Source organism: Bubalus bubalis, chromosome 21 (assembly GCF_019923935.1).
Source record: "Bubalus bubalis isolate 160015118507 breed Murrah chromosome 21, NDDB_SH_1, whole genome shotgun sequence".
Taxonomy (NCBI): Eukaryota; Metazoa; Chordata; class Mammalia; order Artiodactyla; family Bovidae; genus Bubalus; species Bubalus bubalis.
In genome coordinates this window covers 1,622,502-1,644,871 of record NC_059177.1, presented here as the reverse complement: position 1 = coordinate 1,644,871, position 22,370 = coordinate 1,622,502, and the positions used below count along the sequence as shown (strand labels likewise).

Genomic DNA, 22,370 nt, shown 5'->3' with positions numbered 1-22,370 from the left:
GCCATCCAGCCATCTCATCCTCTATCGTCCCCTTTTCCTCCTGCACCCAATCTCTCCCAGCATCAGAGTCTTTTCCAATGAGTCAACTCTTTGCATGAGGTGGCCAAAGTACTGGAGTTTCAGCTTTAGCATCATTCCTTCCAAAGTAATCCCAGGGCTGATCTCCTTCAGAATGGACTGGTTGGATCTCCTTGCAGTCCAAGGGACTCTCAAGAGTCTTCTCCAACACCACAGTTCAAAAGGTCCGTCTAGTCAAGGCTATGGTTTTTCCAGTAGTCATGTATGGATGTGAGAGTTGGACTGTGAAGAAAGCTGAGCACCGAAGAATTGATGCTTTTGAACTGTGGTGTTGGAGAAGACTCTTGAGAGTCCCTTGGACTGCAAGAAGATCCAACCAGTCCATCCTAAATGAGATCAGTCCTGGGTATTCATTGGGAGGATTGATGCTAAAGCTGAAACTCCAATACTTTGGCCACCTCATGTGAAGAGTTGATTCATTGGAAAAAACTCTGATGCTGGGAGGGATTGGGGGCAGGAGGAGAAGGGGACGACAGAGGATGAGATGGCTGGATGGCATCACCGACTCGATGGACATGAGTTTGACTGAACTCCGGGAGTTGGTGATGGACAATAAATATAAATTTTGGCATGCTGCAGTTCATGGGGTTGCAAAGAGTCGGACATGACTGAGCGACTGAACTGAACTGAACTGAATTACCCTCAAGGTCCACCCATGAGTTTTCAAATTTGCAAATGGCAAGATTTCCTTCTTTTCATGGCTAAAAAAATATCCATGTGTATGTGTTAGTGTGTGTGTGTGTAATATTTTCTTTATCCATTCATCCATAGAGGGACACTAAAGGTTGCTTCTATATCTTGGCTAGTGTGAATAATGCTGCTATGCTATGGGGGTACTCATATCTTTTCATGTTAGTGTTTTCATTTTTTGGACTAGGTACCCAGAATTGTAGGTGCTGAATTGTATGGCAGTTCTATTTTTCATTTTTTGAGTAACCTCCATGTTGGTTTCCATGGTGGCTGCACCAGTTTATTTATTATTTATCTATTCCTATTAGCAGTGCATCAGGGTTTCCTTTCCTCCAAATCCTCACCAACACTTGTTATTTGCTGTTTTTTGACAATAGCCATTCTAACAGGTATGGAATGTTATCTCATTGTGCTTTTCATCTGCATTTCCCTGGTGAGCAGTGATGCTGAGCACCTTTTCATGCGCCTTTTGCCCATCTGTAGATCCTCTGTGGGAAAAAGTCTATTCAGATTCTTGGCCCATTTATTAATTAGATTGTTCTTTTGCTGTGAAGTTGTATGAGCACTTTATACATTTTTTATGAGGTCTTTATAAATTTTGCACGTTAAGCTCTTATCAGATAGATGACTTGCATGTCTTTTCTCCCATTGAGTAGGCTGCCTTTTCATTTTGTTGATGGTTTCTTTCACTGTGCAATAGTTCGCTTCTTCTGACTGCTGCAATCCACCATGGTGTGGATGGACCACAGTTTGTTTAATCACAGACTGCAGAATATCTGGATTGTTCTGACTAGTTTTGGCTCTTACAAGCAAAACGGGTAAAAACATTTCTGTACAAGTTTTAGCATATACTGCTCTCATTTTCGCAACTGATCCCAAGGCTGTTGCCAGTATTTATGACTTTCCTCTGTCGCTTCTCATTCCTTTGCCTTAATCATAGCTGACATTTATGGAGTGTTTACTACATGCCAGACCCTGTCCCAAGTGTTTTATAAGTATTACTCAATTCTCAAAATAACCATTTGATATATGAACTATTATTATCCCCTTTTTACAGGTGTGGAAACTAAAGTAGACACAGGTACACAGCTAGCATGTGTTAACATTCAGATTTAAATCCAAGTAGTGTGTAGGCCATGAAATGTTTGCACCTTGTTTTATGTCCCGGGATATGTTCTAGTGTCTCCTGTTTATAGCATATGGGAACTTGAATAGAATTTGTAACCTAATGTTGTATGAAAATTGTATAAATCTTAACTGTGTTGAATTGGTTCAAAATGCTTTTCAGATCTACTACATCCTTCTAGTTCTCTGTATATTCATTCTATAGATTTTTGAGAGCTTGATATCAAGACTCCAACTAAAAATCTTAATTTATCTACTTAAAAAAAGTTGTAATATATAGTGGAACCTTGTTCTGTATTTTCCAAGTCTCCTGTAAATGTGTTATCATACTTTGATAATTTAAAAAAATGTTAATTAAAAATAAAAATATAGAAATCCAGGTAAAACAAAACAAAACAAAACAAAACAAAAAAAACCCAAAAGCATCAATTCTTCGGTGCTCAGCTTTCTTCACAGTCCAACTCTCACATCCATACATGACCACAGGAAAAACCATAGCCTTGACTAGACAGACCTTTGTTGGGAAAGCAATGTCTCTGCTTTTCAATATGCTATCTAGGTTGGTCATAACTTTTCATCCAAAGAGTAAGCCTCTTATAATTTCATGGCTGCAGTCACCATCTGCAGTGATTTTGGAGCCCAGAAAAATGAAGTCTGACAGTTTCCCATGAAATAGATGGCTTCCCTGGTGGCTCAGAGGATAAAGCATCTGCCTGCAATGTGGGAGACCCAGGTTCGATCCCTGGGTCGGGAAGATCCCCTGGAGAAGGAAATGGCAACCCACTCCAGTATTCTTGCCTGGAGAATCCCATGGATGGAGGAACCTGGTAGGCTATAGTCTACGGGGTCACAAAGAGTCAGATATGACTGAGTTATACGAAGGCCAGGTAACAAAAGGACTTCAAAGGAGGTAAGGCAGCTGGATGAGAAGTGTTGGACATCATGAGAATTCAGAAAGGCTTCTGCCGCATGTGGTACAAAAGTGGTTAAAGGGGATCCTATAATTTTCTCAGTGGCCTTCACTGAAAGGGCAGTGGCTGTAATGGGTCTAAAGCAAGGCAGATATTCCTGTGCCACAGGGTCCAGTTGCTGACTATGATACCCTATGGGTCGATGGAAGTCCTTGCATTTTGGGGGGAGTACTACAGGGCATTACCTTCATTTTCATATACAAAGGGAAAACGAGAGTCTGATAATTGGGATCCTCAAGAGCATGTGGTGTCATCAAACTCTCTTTTAAGAGCTTGAAGGCTATGCCATCTTGTTCTTTCAATAAAATTGGGTTGGTGTTATTGTTGAGAGGTTTGGCCATAAGAGAGAAATTTGGAATCCATTTTTGGTAGTCAACAACCAGCTTGAGAAACCTCGATGCTTAGTTTTGGGTTTGAGGAAAACTTAGGGCAGCATGAAGTCTATCTGGATCTGGATATAGCCCTTGTTCTGATATAATATGCTCTAAATATGAAACCTGGATTTGGGCAAACTGCAATGTTTTTTTGTTGACCTTAAGCCAACCAGAAGAGTGTAGGGATGAATCCAGGGTCAGACTGGAGGGGTGGCTCAGGTGGTCTGCCCACACCCTTGGTGGTGTTGGGTGTAGGGGGCATGCATAGGACCTGAAGGAAGTAGTATATAAACTTCAAAGGAAAAATTAAAAATCCTCAGTGACTTATTTTTGTATGCAGTTGACCCTTGAACAACACAGCTTTCAACTGCAAGAGTCCACTTAGACATGAGTTTTTTCACTAAATATGAACTCCAGTACAGAGTATGTGAGACTGTGGTTACCAAGGACCAGTTGTAAATCAAATGTGGATTTCCAACTGCGTGGAGGGTTGTACTGATCTTGCAGAGAGCAGTGAATAGTCCTGAAGGGAGAGCTTAGTTTCCTGCCCAGCAATTGAACCTGGGTACTTGGAGAAGGAAATGGCAACCCACTCCAGTGTTCTTGCCTGGAGAATCCCAGGGACAGGTGAGCCTCGTGGGCTTCCATCTATGGGGTCACACAGAGTCGGACACGACTGAAGTGACTTAGCAGCAGTAGCAGCAGCAGGAACCTGGATGAAAACCAGGAATTGTAGCCACCAGACCACCAGTGGGTAGAGGCTAGAAGTAAAGTGGCCCTGGCTCTTACCCTCATTGAAAACAATAATTTTAAGGATACAAAAACTGTAAAAACAAAGTTTTCACTGGAGACATGACGTATGGGAGAGCACACAGAGAAATAGTTTAAGTCAGAAGCAAGGCAGAAATACATACCCAGAGAGAAAGGGTATGGGTATCCTCTCTGATGAGGAGGAGCACAGTAAGTCAGAAGCTAGGTAGAGATACACATTTGGAGAGGGGTGTGGGCATCTTGAATAAGGAGGAGTGCCATAAAAGGTGATTTAAAGGCCTTATATAGGACAGTCCTTCTGGGTCTTTGTTTACCTTTGGCCAATTATCTTACTTCTTTTTCCACAATTGACCAGTCCTAGGACCCTCCTAGGACAGATGTGTGCACAACTTTTTGCTAAGATGGATCCCACCACAGAGGACTGTGGGCACATGTCCACATTATTATGGGATGGAGCCTCTCCCTTTTTGACCTCCAAGGAGCTTTCCTACACGTGTGCAGAGAGAGGTCTTCTTTGACCTCAGTAGTGGTCATCTTATCTCTTTACTTCAGAGCTCAGCTCCTGCCACTAATTTTGTCCTTGCAGTGTCTGGGTGAGAACAAAGCTTCACTTTTACTCCACTTGACAAACACCAGCTGTCCAGCCCGAGGGCCCATCTATCTCCAACTTCGGTAACTAAAACCCTGCATTGTTCATGGGTCAACTGTATAGTTAACATAGGAGAGGAAATAGCCCATAATTTTACTACTACTACTACTAAGTCGCTTCAGTCGTGTCCGACTCTGTGCAACCCCATAGACGGCAGCCCACCAGGCTTCCCGTCCCTGGGATTCTCCAGGCAAGAACACTGGAGTGGGTTGCCGTTTCCTTCTCCAACCATAATTTTAGGATTCTGTTAATAATAAGATTAATTGGTGGTACAATGGATGGATATACTTGATAGCAGTGATTTGTTTTTTGCTTCAAATATTTTTATTTTTAATTTATTATACACCTTTTCTTCTAAAAATAAAACCCCTATCTTGTTAATAACATTACAAATACTTGTTTTCAAAGCAATCTTTTATTTCTCCTTAGACTGTTCTAGCTTTTGGCAATTTCTCAGATTTTTCTTGTTTTTAATGACCTTGGAAGTTTAGAGAATTACTGGTTAGGATTTCCTCAATTGGGATTTGTGTGGAATTTTTAAAATGATTAGATGGGAATGTGTTCGGGGAGGAATATCACAGGGGTAAACTGTCATGCTCTTATCTTGTATCGGTACGTACTATCAATATGACTTCACACTGTTGATGTTAATCTTGACACCTGGCTGGAGATGGTGCTTGTTAGGTGTCTCCGCTGTAAAGTTACTCTTTTTCTCTTGGTCTCTTTCTATAATATATTTCTTGAAAAAAAGTCACTACATGCACCCCAGACTTAAGGAATGGGGAGTTATATGTCATCACTTTAAAGTGGAGTGGACACATAAATGATTTGTCATTTTTAAGAGATTTGTCTGTTGATTCCCATTTATTTATTAAGTTTTATAAAAAGTTATATCAGTATGGACTTGTGGATAATTATTTTATGCTCTGGGTTATAATCTAATAAAACTTTCCATGGGCTGAATTGTGTCCCCCTCCCAAATCCATACATTAAAACCCTAAACCCCAATGTGATGGTATTTGGAGCTTATCATTTTGGGGAAGTTAAGTAGATTTAGATGAGGTCATGAAGATAGGGGGCATCATGATGAGATTGGTGGTCTTATAGGAAGAGACAGCAGAGACTCTGCTCCATTTCTCTCTTTTGCTGCCATGTGAGGATACAGCAACCATCTGCAGGCCAGGAAGAGGACCCTCACTGGGGAACAGGATTAGCCAACATCTTGCTCTTAGGTTTTCCAGCTTCCTTAATTGTAAGAAATAAATTCCTGTTTATTTCTGTTCAAGGCACCCAGTTTATGGAATTTTATTATGGCAGCCCAAGCTGGTTAATACACTACTTTGTTTTGTTCAAACTTTTCTACATTTGGACATAGGGAGCTGGTTGACTTGTCTTTTGTATCCCTCTGACACACCCCATCACTGTGCTTTTTATTTTTTATAGAACAACCTTTTGGAACTATAAGATGTTCCAGGTTCATTTAGTGCATTTCTTGCCCCAGTACTGTTATCAGTCATTTCTCCAGTGGTCCTGATTCTTGGGAGAATGGTATTAAAATCCAAGATCTGGTGCTAAGTGCGCTCATTGCTACTGGGAGGTCATCAGTCATAGACCTTTTTTACCTGGAGGAACAAGGAGCTATATGTGCATAGTAACCTGTGCCTGTTCACATGACTATAAATATTTCTATGTGTAACCATCTGTATCAGTACTAAGCTAAACATTAGTTTATAGTGTTGTCTCCAACTCTGATCTGTCACTCTCTTGAACAGTACCTGACTCCTTCCCTTGTTTGTCTGTAACCTTCCTTCCATTCCAATAGTGAGAAATCTTGTTTTGGCCATCTGCCACTCATCGATTTAATTGTTCAGTTCTGGTATACATGTATAGCAATATTGGAACTGTTCATCTTTCAGTTCAGTCAGTTCAGTTCAGTCGCTCTGTAGTGGCCGACTCTTTGCGACCCCATGAATCGCAGCATGCCAGGCCTCCCTGTCTATCAACAACTCCCAGAGTTCACTCAAATTCATGTCCATCGAGTCAGTGATGCCATCTAGCCATCTCATCCTCTGTTGTCCCCTTCTCCTCCTGCCCCCAATCCCTCCCAGCATCAGAGTCTTTTCCAATGAGTCAACTCTTTGCATGAGGTGGCCAAAGTACTGGAGTTTCAGCTTCAGCATCAGTTCTTCCAATGAACACCCAGGACTGATCTCCTTCAGAATGGACTGGCTGGATCTCCTTGCAGTCCAAGGGACTCTCAAGAGTCTTCTCCAACACCACAGTTCAAAAGCATCAATTCTTTGGCGCTCAGCTTTCTTCACAGTCCAACTCTCACATCCATACATGACCACAGGAAAAACCATAGCCTTGACTAGATGGACCTTTGTTGGCAAAGTAATGTCTCTGCTTTTCAATATGCTATCTAGGTTGGTCATAACTTTCCTTCCCAAGAGTAAGCGTCTTTTAATTTCATGGCTGTAATCACCATCTGCAGTGATTTTGGAGCCCAGAAAAATAAAGTCTGACACTGTTTCCACTGTTTCCCCATCTATTTCCCATGAAGTGATGGGACCAGATGCCATGATCTTAGTTTTCTGAATGTTGAGCTTTAAGCTAACTTTTTCCCTCTCCTCTTTCACTCTCATCAAGAGACTTTTTAGTTCCTCTTCACTTTCTGAGGTTATTGATATTTCTCCCAGCAATCTAGATTCCAGCTTGTGCTTCTTCCAGCCCAGCATTTCTCATGATATACTCTGCATATAAGTTAAATAAGCAGGGTGACAATACACAGCCTTGATGTACTCCTTTTCCTATTTGGAACCAGTCTGTTGTTCTATGTCCATTTCTAACTGTTGCTTCCTGACCTGCATATAGGTTTCTCAAGAGGCAGATCAGGTGGTCTGATATTCCCATCTCTTTCAGAATTTTCCAGTTTATTATGATCCACACAGTCAAAGGCTTTGGCATAGTCAATAATGCAGAAATAGATGTTTTTCTGGAACTCTCTTCCTTTTTCGTTGATCCAGCAGATGTTGGCAATTTGATCTCTGGTTCCTCTGCCTTTTCTAGGCAGCTTTGTTCAAACTTTTCAGCTTGAACATCTGGAAGTTCACAGTTTACGTATTGCTGAAGCCTGGCTTGGAGAATTTTGAGCATTACTTTACTAGCGTGTGAGATGAGTGCAATTGTGTGGTAGTTTGAGCATTCTTTGGCATTGCCTTTCTTTGGGATTGGGATAAAAATTGACCTTTTCCAGTCCTGTGGCCACTGCTGAGTTTTCCAAATTTGCTGAAATATTGAGTGCAGCACTTTCACAGCATCATCTTTCAGGATTTGGAATAGCTCCACTGGAATTCCATCACCTCCACTAACTTTGTTTGTAGTGATGCTTTCTAAGGCCGACTTGACTTCACATTACAGGATGTCTGGCTCTAGGTGAATGATCACACCATCGTGATTATCTTGGTCGTGAAGATCTCTTTTGTACAGTTCTTCTGTGTATTCTTGGCACCTCTTCTTAATATCTTCTGCTTCTGTTAGGTCCATACCATTTCTGTCCTTTATCGAGCCCATCTTTGCATGAAATGTTCCCTTGGTATCTCTAATTTTCTTGAAGAGTCCCTAGTCTTTCCCATTCTATGTTTTCCTCTAATTCTTTGCATTGATTGCTGAGGAAGTCTTTCTTATCTCTCCTGCTATTCTTTGGAACTCTGCATTCAGATGCTTATATCTTTCCTCTTCTACTTTACTTTTCATTTCTCTTCTTTTCACAGCTATTTGTAAGGCCTCCTGAGACAGCCGTTTTGCTTTTTTGCATTTCTTTTCCATGGGCATGGTCTTGATCCCTGTGTCCTGTACAATGTCATGAACCTCATTCCATAGTTCATCAGGCATTCTATCAGATCTAGTCCCTTAAATCTATTTCTCACTTCCACTGTATAATCATAAAGGATTTGATTTAGATCATACCTGAATGGTCAAGTGGTTTTCCCTATTTTCTTCAATTTAAGTCTGAATTTGGCCATAAGGAGTTCATGATCTGAGCCACAGTCAGCTCCTGGTCTTGTTTTTGCTGACTGTATAGAGCTTTTCCATCTTTGGCTGCAAAGAATATAATCAATCTGGTTTTGGTGTTGACCATCTGGTGATGCCCATGTATAGGGTCTTCTCTTGTGTTGTTGGAAGAGGGTGTTTGCTATGACCAGTATGTTCTCTTGGCAAAACTCTATTAGTCTTTGCCCTGCTTCATTCTGTATTCCAAGGCCAAATTTGCATGTTACTCCAGGTGTTTCTTGACTTCCTACTTTTGCATTCCAGTCCTCTATAATGAAAAGGACATCTTTTTCGGGTGTTAGTTCTAAAAGGTCTTGTAGGTCTTCATAGAACCGTTAAACTTCATCTTCTTCAGAGTTACTCGTTGGGGCATAGACTTGGATTACTGTGATATTGAATGGTTTGCCTTGGAAATGAACAGAGATCATTCTGTCATTTTTGAGATTGCATCCAAGTACTGCATTTCGGATTCTTTTGTTGACCATGATGGCTACTCCATTTCTTCTAAGGCATTCCTGCCCACAATAGTAGATATGATGGTCATCTGAGTTAAATTCACCCATTCAAGTCCATTTTAGTTTGCTGATTTATAGAATGTCAGTGTTCACTCTTGCCATCTCCTGTTTGACCACTTCCAATTTGCCTTGATTCATAGACCTGACATTCCAGGTTCCTATGCAATATTTCTCTTTACAGCATCAGACCTTGCTTCTATCACCAGTCACATCCACAACTGGGTATTGTTTTTGCTTTGGCTCCATCCCTTTATTCTTTCTGGAGTTATTTCTCCACTGATCTCTAGTAGCATATTGGGCACCTATTGACCTGGGGAGTTCCTCTTTCAGTATCCCATCATTTTGCCTCTTCATACTGTTCATGGGGTTCTCCAGGCAAGAATACTAAAGTGGTTTGCCATTCCCTTCTCCAGTGGACCACATTGTGTCAGATCTCTCCACCATGACCCACCCATCTTGGGTGGCCCCACATGGCATGGCTTAGTTTCGTTGAGTTAGAGAAGGCTGTGGTCCATGTGATTAGATTGAGTAGTTTTCTGTGATTATGGTTTCAGTGTGTCTGCCCTCTGATGCCGTCTCACAACACCTGCCGTCTTACTTGGGTTTCTCTTACCTTTTTCTTTTCATCTTTACCCCTTGTGAAACAACTTTATTAACTAGAATATTGTCCTCATGTTTTGCCTGTCAATTATCACCTCTAAAATACTGAACGCATCACAGATTTGCATGTCATTCTTGTGCTGAGGTCATGCTTGTTTTCATGTGTCATTCTAATTTTAGTATATGTGCTGACAAAATGAGTACAATAATCAAACTATTAACAAAGATGACAACATGACCACTGTAGGAAAGAAGACTATACTATCTACACTCTGAGCCTCCTAACATATTATCTCAGTCCATTTACTTTCTGAATGTATTGATACTTTGTTGCATTTAAAGGAAAGAAGTCCCTCCTTCCAATTTATATAAATCATCATATTATTGAATTTGTTTGTGAAGTTGCAAAATGTTTGTATTTTTCACCTGGGTTCAATACTTTCTTTGTTTACCTCAATAATGTGTAAATAGAATCTCTGGCAATTAGCAACTTAATTGCTCACATAAGTGAGGGACTACTAATTGAATTTAAAAATCAAAACAGTTGCCTTTTTTAAAAGTTATATCAAGCATCCTTCCTTCCTCATCTTTCTTCCACCTTGTTTTCACTTGTAGTTTGTGAATTCACAGTGAATTCACTACCTTTTTAAAACAAAGGTAGTATTTAGATAAACTTTAGTCCAGCCCCCTCTCAAAGGCTGCTGATTATGATCTATGTTGACTTATTTATCTAAATATTGCAATAAATAAAGAGTGTCCTTGCCATCTACCTAACTATACTATCCCTAGCTTCACTTGAATTTTTTCCAACTTTCCTGAGGTATTATTGACAATTGAAAATTACATATATTTGAGGTTTGTGATATGATGTTTTGATACTTGTGCACACTGTGAAATGATTATACAACCAAGCTAATTAATTGCTTCACATTATTTTTTTTGTGCTGAGAATACTTGTGATATACTCTCTTAGCAAATTTCAAGTATGTGTGCATATGTGCTAAGTTGCTTCAGTCGTGTCTGACTGTACAAACCTATGAACTGTAGCCCACCAGGCTCCTCTGTCTATGAGATTTCCCAGGCAAGAACACTGGAGTGGGCTGCCATTTCCTTCTCCAGGGGATCTTCCCAACCCAGGGACCAAACCTGTGTCTCCTGCATTTGCAGGTGGATTCTTTACTGCTGAGCCACCAGGAAAACATGCATTAGTTTGCTAGGGCTGCCATAAAAAATAACATAGTCTGGGTGGCTTAAACAACAGAAATTTATTTGAAGTCTCGAGTCCAAGATGAAGGCGTTGGCAGGTTTGGTTTCTTCTGAGGCCTCCTTGGTTTGCAGGTGCTGTCCAGTCCCCTTGCTGCCTCTTCCCACAGGTGTCCCTCTGCACAGGCACACTTCTGCTGTCTCCTCCTCTGCTAACACAAACAGTGGTCATACTGGGTCAGAACCCGCGCCCCTTGCACTTTCCCCCGCCACCCCCCCCACGCCCCGCCAAGTGGCAGCTCTGCATCTGCTCACACAAGCCTTTTCTTTATACATGATTACACCCTGAGGTACCAGGGATTGGGACTCAACACATAAATTTGTAGGGGAAGCAGAGAGACACACTTCAGACCATAACAGAACATTTTGTGGCTTTCAGAAATCAGACTCTATTTTTGGCTTGCTTTTCATTGTAGTTATGAAACCCTTTTATCTTACAGAATATTCAAGTCGCACCTCAGGAGCACAGTGATAATTGGCAACTGAGTGGTCTTTTATTGACCTTTCTTGTTCTCTTCCAGAGAAGTGATTCTCTATTTTTTTCAGGGGGTGGTGGACAGCTTTCAGAATCTGATGGAAGCTATTCTGTCAGTTAACTTTGACTAAGAACCTCAAAACATAGTGGATTGATACAATAACCTTTTCCACTCTTCTTGTGGTATATACTGTGTACTGTAGGGGGGTCATAAACAGTCAGACACAACTTGGCAACTGGACAACGGCAACATACTGCATGCTGGCAACCTGGGCTGGTTTGAGCTGGGATTGTTGATGCGTGTTGTCTGGGCTAACCTTGCATTGTGGTGACCTGGCTTTCAAGGGCTCCACTGATGGATGTGGTGGTGGGCATGGGGACTGAACATAACTGGGCCATGTGATGCTTATCATCCAGCCTGGAGAACCCGGGCTCAGTCACCTGCTTGTGGTCGTTAGGGTCTTCAAGAGCAGGAAGAGAGAGTGAGCCATAAAGACTAAGTGCTTCTATGTTCTCTCCTTGCATCACTTTTCCTGGTGTCTTCTTGACCAAAGCAAGTTATATGGTCAAGCTCAGATTCAAAGGGTACAACATGGACTCCATCTTTTGTTGGGAAGAGTGGCACAGCCATGTTGCAAAGGGCCATCCGTGCCTCTGGCTGCAAGAGAAGTCTGTGGGGTCTGGTGAAATGAAGGAGGAGGTGTAATGATGAGAAAAATAAACTAAGCAACTTCTGTTCTTATAAGTGTTCTCCTCTACACTGAGTAATTATCTTTCAAGGAAAAATGAGGGCCGTCTTCCAGGGAAGTACAGATGCTGGCTCTTTAGAGTAGAAGTGCATGGCAACTGGGAATGGGAAGGGGGTTGAGGGGGATGGGTGGAGCACTCAGAGCACCTGTTTATTATGAAACAAATCTTCTGAGTTCTTAGTAGATAAAAACATGAGACATTCATCTGTGGGGAGCCAAGGATATTTTTTTGTTGTTGTTGTTGAACTTTTTCCTATTATGGCATTTTAAAAAATGTGAGCAGTTGATCAACTGACAGCAGGGGACATTTTGTACACTTAGGACCAGTAGAGCCCTGGAAATTTCACCCCAGAATCCTCCTTTGCCATTTTTAAATTCAGACAGTACATATGAAAATAACTGAGAGATCTGGAAATCATACTTCCTCTGTAAGTACATAACGTAAGTCTTAAACCAGGAATCATTCCCCATAATCTCACACTAATAGCAACTCCTTGGTTATTCTAAACAGCCAATACTTACTGTTCAGATACCAATTTATGAGTTTCTTTATATATTAATCCACTGTCTAACTTAACCATTAATCCCTACCCTATTAATTTAGAGGGTTGAGCACAGTCCTAAGTATATACTATAGAGGTGAATCATCAAACTATTAATTTAGGGTGTGTGGGTGCTGAATGCTTTTAACATTTGTCTATAAATATGAGGGAGGAAACTTCTATTAGTTCAAAATATCCAAGGGAACTACACTCCTGTCCACATTTTAAAAAATGTCAAACCCTTAAACCCTCACAGTTTAACTCCATTTAAAGGCTGACAGCATCCTTATCCGGGGCTTTCCTGGTGGCTCAACTGGTAAAGAACCTTCCTGCTAATGCAGGAAATGCAAGAGACAGGGGTTTAATCCTGGGTTAGGAAGATCCCCTGGAGAAGGAAATAGCAACCCACTCCATTATTCTTGCCTGGAAAATTACAAGGACAGAGGAGCCCAGTGGGCTACAGTCCATGGGGTTGCAAAAAGTTGGACACAACTGAACATACACGCAGACACAGCATCCTTATTCAGACGAGAAATGCAATTTCAAAGAGATGAGCATGTGGTTGTTGTCATTTTCTGCAACGTATTTAAGTATGGTCTTGCCTTAGACTTTATACTAGCATTGAGTAGCAAAGGGACGGTGCTGTGTCAGTTTTGCTTATAAAAAATCACCGTAGAATCTGAGTGGCATTCCACAATAGGCATTTACTGTCAGACTCCCAGGTCTGTGGGTCTCCTGGCCTGGGTCTCCTTCAGGCTGCAGGTTTACGTGTGCAGATCTGCTCCATGTGGCCAGATGGGCAGCAGCTACCTGGGATTAGTCCTTTGGACAGGAGCTCCTAGAGCGACAAATGGAAGCACCGAGGCCCTGATCTGGTGCCGTGCCACCTCCACACTCCACTGGCAGGGCAAGACAGCGCAGCCAGTAGCAAAGCCAGGGGTGGGTAACAAATATTGTCCACTGAGACTAAAGGTGGGATATTCAGAATTTCCAGAATAGTGAGAACTAGAGACAGTCATTCCATCTACCAACGGGAGGTGGTTGTTTCTAAAAGTAGAAGGACATTTAATAGGAGTTGTTTATGTGATTTATTGCTTAGAATTGCTTGGTTGTGCTTCTTGATTCATGTAAGTCTGAGAGAATTCAAAGATATGTTTAAATATGTTTACTTGAAATAGTAATCAAGAGTTTCCTTTGTTTTTCTCCCATCTCCAATTATGGCTTGAAAATCGAACTTTTTCCCGTGCCGACTTCTACCTTTGCATCATGCGTTAACATCCTGGTTTTACTTCAGCCCGGAGGTGCTGAAGAGTGAGCCGTACGGGGAAAAGGCAGATGTGTGGGCAGCAGGCTGCATCCTTTATCAGATGGCGACCCTGGATCCTCCCTTCTACAGCACCAACATGCTCTCCCTGGCCACAAAAGTAAGCAACCTTGGCAGTCAAAAGGGTCTCATGGTGCCCAAAACACCATTCCTTTTCTTCTTAAACAGAACCTTTGTGATTTTAGTAAAACTACCCATTAAAAGCAGTCATTGTTTTATTAGCCACATGATCCAGTCTATTTGTTTATTTTCTCCTTTCTTCTAAATCTACATCATGTGCTAGGGCACATTTCCCCCTATAATTTTCTTCAATTTATCATAAAAAATTATAAAAATAATATATCAAACTGCTTTTGTCTTTTATTTTTACTTGTGGTTTGGCCTGCACTCAATCCAATATACTATATTATCCTACACTATATTATATTATCCTATCATTTATTGTGAATCTGAGGTTAGCTTTTACTTACCTTGAAGAATATAATTCTGTGCTCAAGAACTGTTCAATTAATACTACTTTTAAAACTGTTGGGATATTTTTGTTTCTGATGAAAATGTGTGCATGAGATTATGATGCTTGTTACATAGCTCCTGTGTCATGGCCAAGTGTCACCATGCAAGGGCACCTGTGGCTGCTTTACTTCCATTGCTCCAGCCTGTTTGTTTTGCAGATAGTGGAGGCGGTATATGAACCAGTGCCAGAAGGCATCTACTCTGAAAAGGTGATCACTACCATCAGCAGGTAATTAGTCCCACAACTGCAAACCTATAGAGATTATCAAGAAATACCTCATATCTGTGAATACATACTATTAAGAGGAAGGGTTCCCAAATAATCCAAACCTAGAAAAATGTTTGGACATCATTCATGATAGAGACCATTTGGAAGCCACCACGTGTCCAAGAGGAAATAGTACATTCACTTGAAATAACATGTTACCATTAATCTGATTATTCAGAATGTTTCATATCAATCCATATATCAAGTGTGATCTACTAAAGAGATATTTCTCCAAAGAATATGTAGAGATGGCCAAGGGGCACATGAAAATATGCTCAACACTGCTAATTATTAGAGAAATGCAAGTCAAAACAGCAATGAGATCGCCTCACACCAGTCAGAATGGCCACCATTAAAAAGGCTGCTGCTGCTGCTGCTGCTGAGTCACTTCAGTCGTGTCTGGCTCTGTGCAACCCCATAGATGGCAGCCCACCAGGCTCCCCCATCCCTGGGATTCTCCAGGCAAGAACACTGGAGTGGGTTGCCATTTCCTTCTCCAATGCATGAAAGTGAAAAGTGAAAGTGAAGTCGCTCAGTCGTGTCTCGCTCTCAGCGACCCCATGGACTGCAGCCTACCAGGCTCCTCCATCCATGGGATTTTCCAGGCAAGAGTACTGGAGTGGGGTGCCATCGCCTTCTCCTACAACAATAAATGCTGGAGAGAGTTTGAAGAAAAGAGAACCCTTCCACACTGTTGGTGGGAATGTAAAGTGGTAACAGCCACTATGAAGGACAGGGTGGATGTTCCTTAAAAAACTAAAAATAGAGCTACCACATGATCTGGCAATCCTCCTCCTGGACTTATATCTGCAGAAAACCATAATTCAAAAGGATACATGCACCCCAGTGTTCTTTGAAGCACTATTTAAAATAACCAAGACACAGAAGGAACCTAAATGTCCTTCAGTAGATGTATGGATAAAGAAGTTGTGGTACATATATACAATGGAATATTACTCAACCAAAACTGAATCGAATGATTCTATTTGCAATCATATGGATAACCTAGAGATTGAAAGTGAAAGTCACTTAGTCATGTCCGACTCTATGCAACCCGATGGACTTTGCAGTCCATGGAATTCTCCAGGCCGCAATACTGCAGTGGGTAGCCTTTTCCTTCTCCAGGGGATCTTCCCAGCCCAGGGATCAAACCCAGGTCTCCTGGATTGCAGGCAGATTCTTTACCAGCTGAGCTACCAGGGAAGCCCTTAGAGGTGTTATACTGAGTGAAATAAGTCAGATAAAGACAAATATCATATGATACCACTTATATGAGAAATCTTAAAAAATGGTATGCATGAACCTATTATATAAAACAGAAATTGAGTCACAGATATAGAAAACAAATGTATGGTTACCAACGGGGAAAGTGTAGAGAGATAAATTAGAAGTTTGGTATTGACATATAGATACTACTATAATTAAAATAGATAACTAATAAGGACCTACTGTATAGCACAATAGTAATTTTTCAAAGAAAGTCACAAAGTGCTTCAGCTATCCACATAGCAGGAGTTTAATGAAAGTTATTATCCCTGGAGAGGCTCAAAGTTCTGCCTCCACAGGGCTTGTCCCAGGTGCCCTCCCCTCAACTTCCCCCTGCTCCCCTTGCTGCAGCCACAGGGAGCTCCCTGCTACTGCTCTTCCCTTATCCTGGTGTTCACTGCTGTCTGATGCATGCAGTAGCACAAGCCCTCACTTCCCCTGGGTCTCTGCATAATTAGGGCGCCTGCCCTGATGCGCCCACAACCTCTCTGAACTCTCTTGTCCCCTGACCCAGTTTACAAAGTTCACAGCATCCACCACCCCTAACACATTATCCATGTGCATGCAGATGTGTTCCTTTATTGTCTCTTTCTTCCCCACCAGAAGAGAGAGACTTTTTCAGTTTGGTTCATAGCTGTCAAATGCCCAGAGCAATGCCTACTACCAAACAGATCCTTAACCCAGTTTACTGGTTGTATGAATAAATGACATTTATCTGGCTGATTGTTACTTCTGGATCATTTTATGCCCTTAAATTGGCCCAAGATTACTATTCTGCCCCATCAAGCTGAGTCAAATCCTTACTGTTATAATAAAAATCCTAGGGTCACCCCAGATGGAATCTTTATTCATCTCCCTGCCCAATTCCTTTAAATTTCAATTCTGTATCTACCCTCACTCTTGGCACCACCTCTGACGAAATGTAATAAACACATTATTGTTGCTGTGCACTTTTCCCTCTGGTTTCTCTATCCAGCCCACCATTTAGCATTAATAGATTCTCTTAACATGATTGTCAGATTATATCCTGAATCTTTCCTTGCTCAACACAATGCTACCCAATCGCACTAAGCACCGCAGGCCCAGCTGGTACTGAGTTTCACTAATTGGGGACTCTGAGCAGACAGGTTGACGACTTTTTTGGCATTTCCATTTCCTCATCTGGTAAAATGGGGATTGTAATGGTAACAACCTCATCAGGCTAATGTGATGATTATAACATATGCAAATCACTTAGCCTAGAGCTTGGCAGATGGTAAATCTTGAGCAATGTTGGTAGCTATTATTGTTAGTGTTGTGGGAAATGAGCTGAGATCCATTTCTAAATCATCTGAATTCTACATCGTACTAGATCCACCCTATTGCTAATGAGTCCAGACAAATGTATTTAAACTGCTCACCTCCTATTCTCTGCTATTTGTTTTCTGGAAAGTGCATTAAAAATTCAAGAAGTCTCTAGAGAGGTCAAGATAAGATTGCCAAATTTATTCATTTAATTTCCCCTTTTCTTAGATATTTATGTGCCCCAAAGAATAGGAGAGGGGGATTCATTTTGATATTTGGCAAAACTAATACAATTATGTAAAGTTTAAAAATAAAATAAAATTTAAAAAAAAATAAAATAAAAAGAAGAACCCTGTTAAACTTAAAAAAAAAAAAACTACAGAGATTTTACTCTGATTTTGTGGTGCTGGGAAAACAGGACCATAATTTGCTTCTGACAGGCTCCCTGATTATTGGTATCCATGCCTCGTGGAGCTGGAAGGTTAGGCTTAGGGTATCAACATTATTATGAATAGGTCAGAATATCAATAGGTTCTAGAATTGGGTGGATTCTAATCCTCACTCTTCCACTCACCTTTACCTCCCCAAGCCCCTCTTTCCTCATCTGTGATGTATGGGTAACAATTCTGACTACTCATGGCCTTACTTTGAAGCCTAAGTAAGATAATGCTTTTAAATAAGATAAAACTTTTTAGCATAGTTCTCAGCATGTAGCAAGCCCTTAATTAAACTAGGTAATATTATTACTTATAGAATGAAGTATATAAAAATTATGATAAATTTGATGAAGCGTGGTAAAAGAGGCAATGAAAATTACAAAAGAACTTGGTCTGGTCGAGGGATTTGGACAAGTTTTTCTATGAAAAAATGACGCGTAACCTAAGACCTGAACTCCACTAATTCTCAAATAGCAAACATAACAGAGAAAGCATATCATAGATCCACATCTCTGAAGGCTGTCCTGGGCAAGACAGCTTGCTAATTTGAAGAACTGAAAGGAGCTGGGGATGCAGCATGTCAAGAAGTCAGGGAATAGCTAGCAAAAGAGCCTGGGAGATTGACAGGCCCCACAGGTCACATTGAGAGTTTTGAACTTTTATCCCCAGTACTGAGGAGAGGACTGAAGAGTTACTAACAGGTTGAGACATAGTGAAAATCTCTTTAGCTAGGATCATCCTGGTCAATTTTCAGGGAGTACACTTGAAGGAATGAGAGTGGGAAGGAGAGGCAGGTCCAGTTGTCCACTGAGAGATGGTGGCAGCCTTGACTGGACTGGTGGTGTTGCTGGAGAGAGAAGTGGATTATTCCCACTGTTGCCTGGAAGTTAAGTCAACAGGTTTTGAAGTACAGTCATAAAAGGATTGGAAAATACTTTGGTTAACTAGGAAAATTGAATGACATTGAGAATATGAAAACAACTGAATTTATGATGTGGCACCTCAGCAAAGGGAGCCAAGACCACAGAGTGAAAGTTTGGGGAGAGAGGGAGCAAAGTCAGTTCACCAATAGGAAGGAAACATGTGTCAGAATTAGAGACATCCACTGCAGAGCAAGGCTTCCCTGGTGGCTTAGCTGGTAAAGAATCTGCCTGCAATGCAGGAGACCCTGGTTCTATATCTAGGTTGGGAAGACCCCCTGGAGAAGGGCATGGCAACCCACTCCAGTATTCTCGCCTGGAGAATCCCCATGGACAGAGGAGCCTGGTGGGCTACAGTCCGTATGGTTGCAGAGAATTGGACACCACTCAGTGACTAAGCACCCAGCACTCAGTAGAGCGGGCTGCTGATGGGTGATGAGTTTACCATCACCAGGATGTTTAAAATGATGAATGATCACTACTTAGGGCACACCAGGTGACATGTTTTGAGCATACTTTTAATTCAGAATACTAAGATGCCATAATTAGTAGGAACAGACAATTTAATTTTAAAGCTGACTACAGATTTTAGTGCTGCACTCAATATGCCAGCAAATTTGGAAAACTCAGCAGTGGCCACAGGACTGGAAAAGGTTAGTTTTCATTGCAATCCCAAAGAAAGGCAATGCCAAAGAGTGTGCAAGACCACACAATTGCACTCATCTCACAAGCTAGTAAAGTACTGTTCAAAATTCTCCAATCCAGGCTTCAATAGTATGTGAACCGTGAACTTCCAGATGTTCAAGCTGGATTTAGAAAAGGCAGAAGAACCAGAGATCAAATTGCCAACATCTGCTGGATCATGGAAAAAGCAAGAGAGTTCCAGAAAAACATCTATTTCTGCTTTATTGACTATGCCAAAGCCTTTGACTGTGTGGATCACAAAAAGCTGTGGAAAATTCTGAAAGAGATGGGAATACCAGACCACCTGACCTTCCTCTTGAGAAACCCATACGCAGGTCAGGAAGCAACAGTTAGAACTGGACATGGAACAACAGACTGGTTCCAAATAGGAAAAGGAGTATATCAAGGCTGTATATTGTCACCCTGCTTATTTAACTTATATGCAGAGTACATCATGAGAAACACTGGGCTGGAGGAAGCACAAGCTGGAATCAAGACTGTCAGGAGAAATATCAATAACCTCAAATATGCAGATGACACCACCCTTATGGCAGAAAGTGAAGAACTAAAGAGGCTCTTGATGAAAGTGAAAGAGGAGAGTTAAAAATTTGGCTTAAAGCTCAGCTTTCAGAAAACAAAGATCATGGCATCTGGTCCCATCACTTCATGGGAAATAGATGGGGAAACAGTGGAAACAGTGACAAACTTTATTTTCTTGGGCTCCAAAATCACTGTGGATGGTGACTGCAACCATGAAATGAAAAGACACTTGCTCCTTGGAAGAAAAGCTATGACCACCTAGACAGCATATTAAAAAGCAGAGGCATTTTTTAACCAACAAAGGTCTGTCTAGTCAAGGCTATGGTTTTTCCAGTAGTCATGTATGGGTGTGAGAGTTGGACTGTAAAGAAAGCTGAGCACCGAAGAATTGATGCTTTTGAATTGTGTTGTTGGAGAAGACTGTTCAGAGTCCTTTGGACTACAGGGAGATCCAACCAGTCCATCCTGAAGGAAGTCAGTCCTGAATATTCATTGGAGGGACTGATGCTGAAGCTGAAACTTCAATACTTTGGCCACCTGATGTGAAGAACTGACTCATTGGAAAAGACCCTGTTGCTGGGAAGGATTGAAGGTAGGAGGAGAAGGGGTTGAGAGAGGATGAGATGGTTGGATGGCATCACGGACTCAGTGGACATGAGTTTGAGTAAACTCTGGAAGTTGGTGATGGACAGGGAGGCCTGGTGTGCTGCAGTCCGTGGGGTCACAAAGAGTCGGACATGACTGAGTGACTGAACCGAACTGAACTGACAGATTTTAAGATTGCAGTGTGCAGCCTATAACAGATGTAGTTTCCATTTAAAGTTATTCAAAACTCAGTGTCTGAGTCACATTGCAAAGTTTTATCTTTAGAAAATTTGACATAAAACCAAAATCAGTTGTGAGTTGCATGTAATTACATATTTTATTTGCTTTAGATTTTTAGTCTCTAAATATTGTTTCAAAAGAACTAGAGAACAAATTCAATTTCCCATTTTCTTAGTTTCTTTCCTTAGCAGGCTATTAAATTAGGAGAATAACTTGGTAACCCTGAAGAGTCTGAGGCAAAAAATATATTTTACTGCTCTGCCCAGTTCCGGTATTGCTATTTTTACCTTCCAGTACACTGTTAAGAAAATGTCATCCTTTTATGTGCAGGATATTTCAGTTGCCTAAGTTTTCTCTGTCTGTGCTTTGTTGCATAAGTTGTCTGGCACTTTGTTTCAGAAGAAGTCATAATGGCTAAAGAAGTTAGTGCTTTCAACTAGTTCTAAGGACAAATGGCTCTTTACATTTTCCACCCTACCTTCTTTATTTCTTGAAACATGAAATGATTAGAATTGAACACTGTATCTCTCTGATTCTTTCCATCTGGTCACTCAGAGCAGAGTGGACACACAGTGGGTAGCATGAGTGGACATCCCAGATTTTTTCCTAGAACTTGACTTTATGCTTATTTGATTAGAAAATCGTTAAAGCATTTGGTTGCTCTTAATAAATAAAATAATAAAAAAAAAGAATCTCCCTGAAATATCCAAGCTGAGAGGCATTTCAAACCAATGAGTCTAAAATGAAACTTCTGGTAGGAGATATTCCTGGGATTCCAAAAGCCTGTACCCAAATATTTTAGGTTATGTACAGGTAAATTATAAGACCACCTGTTCATTCATTTGTTCATTCATTCATTTGCTGAATCCTCAGCAGGACCCAGATTCCATTTTACATACAGGCGAGATCCCAGTGAAGGAGACACAGGTCCCTCCTCTCAACATGTTTCCAGTCTCCAATGGTGATACAGACCATCACAGTATAAATTACAGTGGCTTTGAGTTCTTAAATATAGACAGTGAAATGAGGACTTGTGAAAGGGGGACAGTGAGTCTGTCTGAGCGAGGGTGATCCAAGAAGTCTTCCTGTTAGAGACCTGGAAAAGAGTGGTAATAACCATAATGCATCTCACTTTCTTAGAACTTGAAAACAAATAGCCTAAAGATAAAGCTTGAAATGATAAAGTAGTGATGTGTTTATTATACTCATGGTTAATAAAGTCAAGAAAAGAGAGATCCAGGTGGAAAATTAGGAGGATTCTGGGCTCACCTCCCCTCATTTTAACATCCAAACTACAGCTCTCACTGAAATCAACCTGGGAACAAGTAGGGCAGATCTTCTTCAACCAAGGCTGTAAAGAAAGATCCACATGGAGTCTAGTGGGAAGGGAGAAGAATGTGGTCAGGACCTCCACCCCTAGCAGAGACACGGAGAAGAGGGGACATCACAGGTTC

General features: G+C 41.2%; 1 protein-coding gene and 1 non-coding gene across 4 annotated transcripts in view; one reads left to right on the top strand and one right to left on the bottom strand.

Annotated features, from left to right (window-relative positions):
• Window positions 1-22,370, top strand: part of NEK10 (NIMA related kinase 10) — a 284,563-nt gene that overhangs the window by 145,287 nt on the left and 116,906 nt on the right. For all 3 annotated transcript variants that reach the window (XM_025271976.3, XM_025271973.3, XM_025271975.3), the window contains 2 exons: window positions 14,150-14,279; window positions 14,851-14,921. In XM_025271976.3, the coding sequence (XP_025127761.2) occupies window positions 14,150-14,279; window positions 14,851-14,921 (201 nt within the window). The remainder of the gene's footprint in view (window positions 1-14,149; window positions 14,280-14,850; window positions 14,922-22,370) is intronic.
• Window positions 9,925-10,030, bottom strand: LOC112581309. Its single transcript, XR_003105842.1, has one exon. It is a non-coding gene; the product is annotated as a U6 spliceosomal RNA (small nuclear RNA).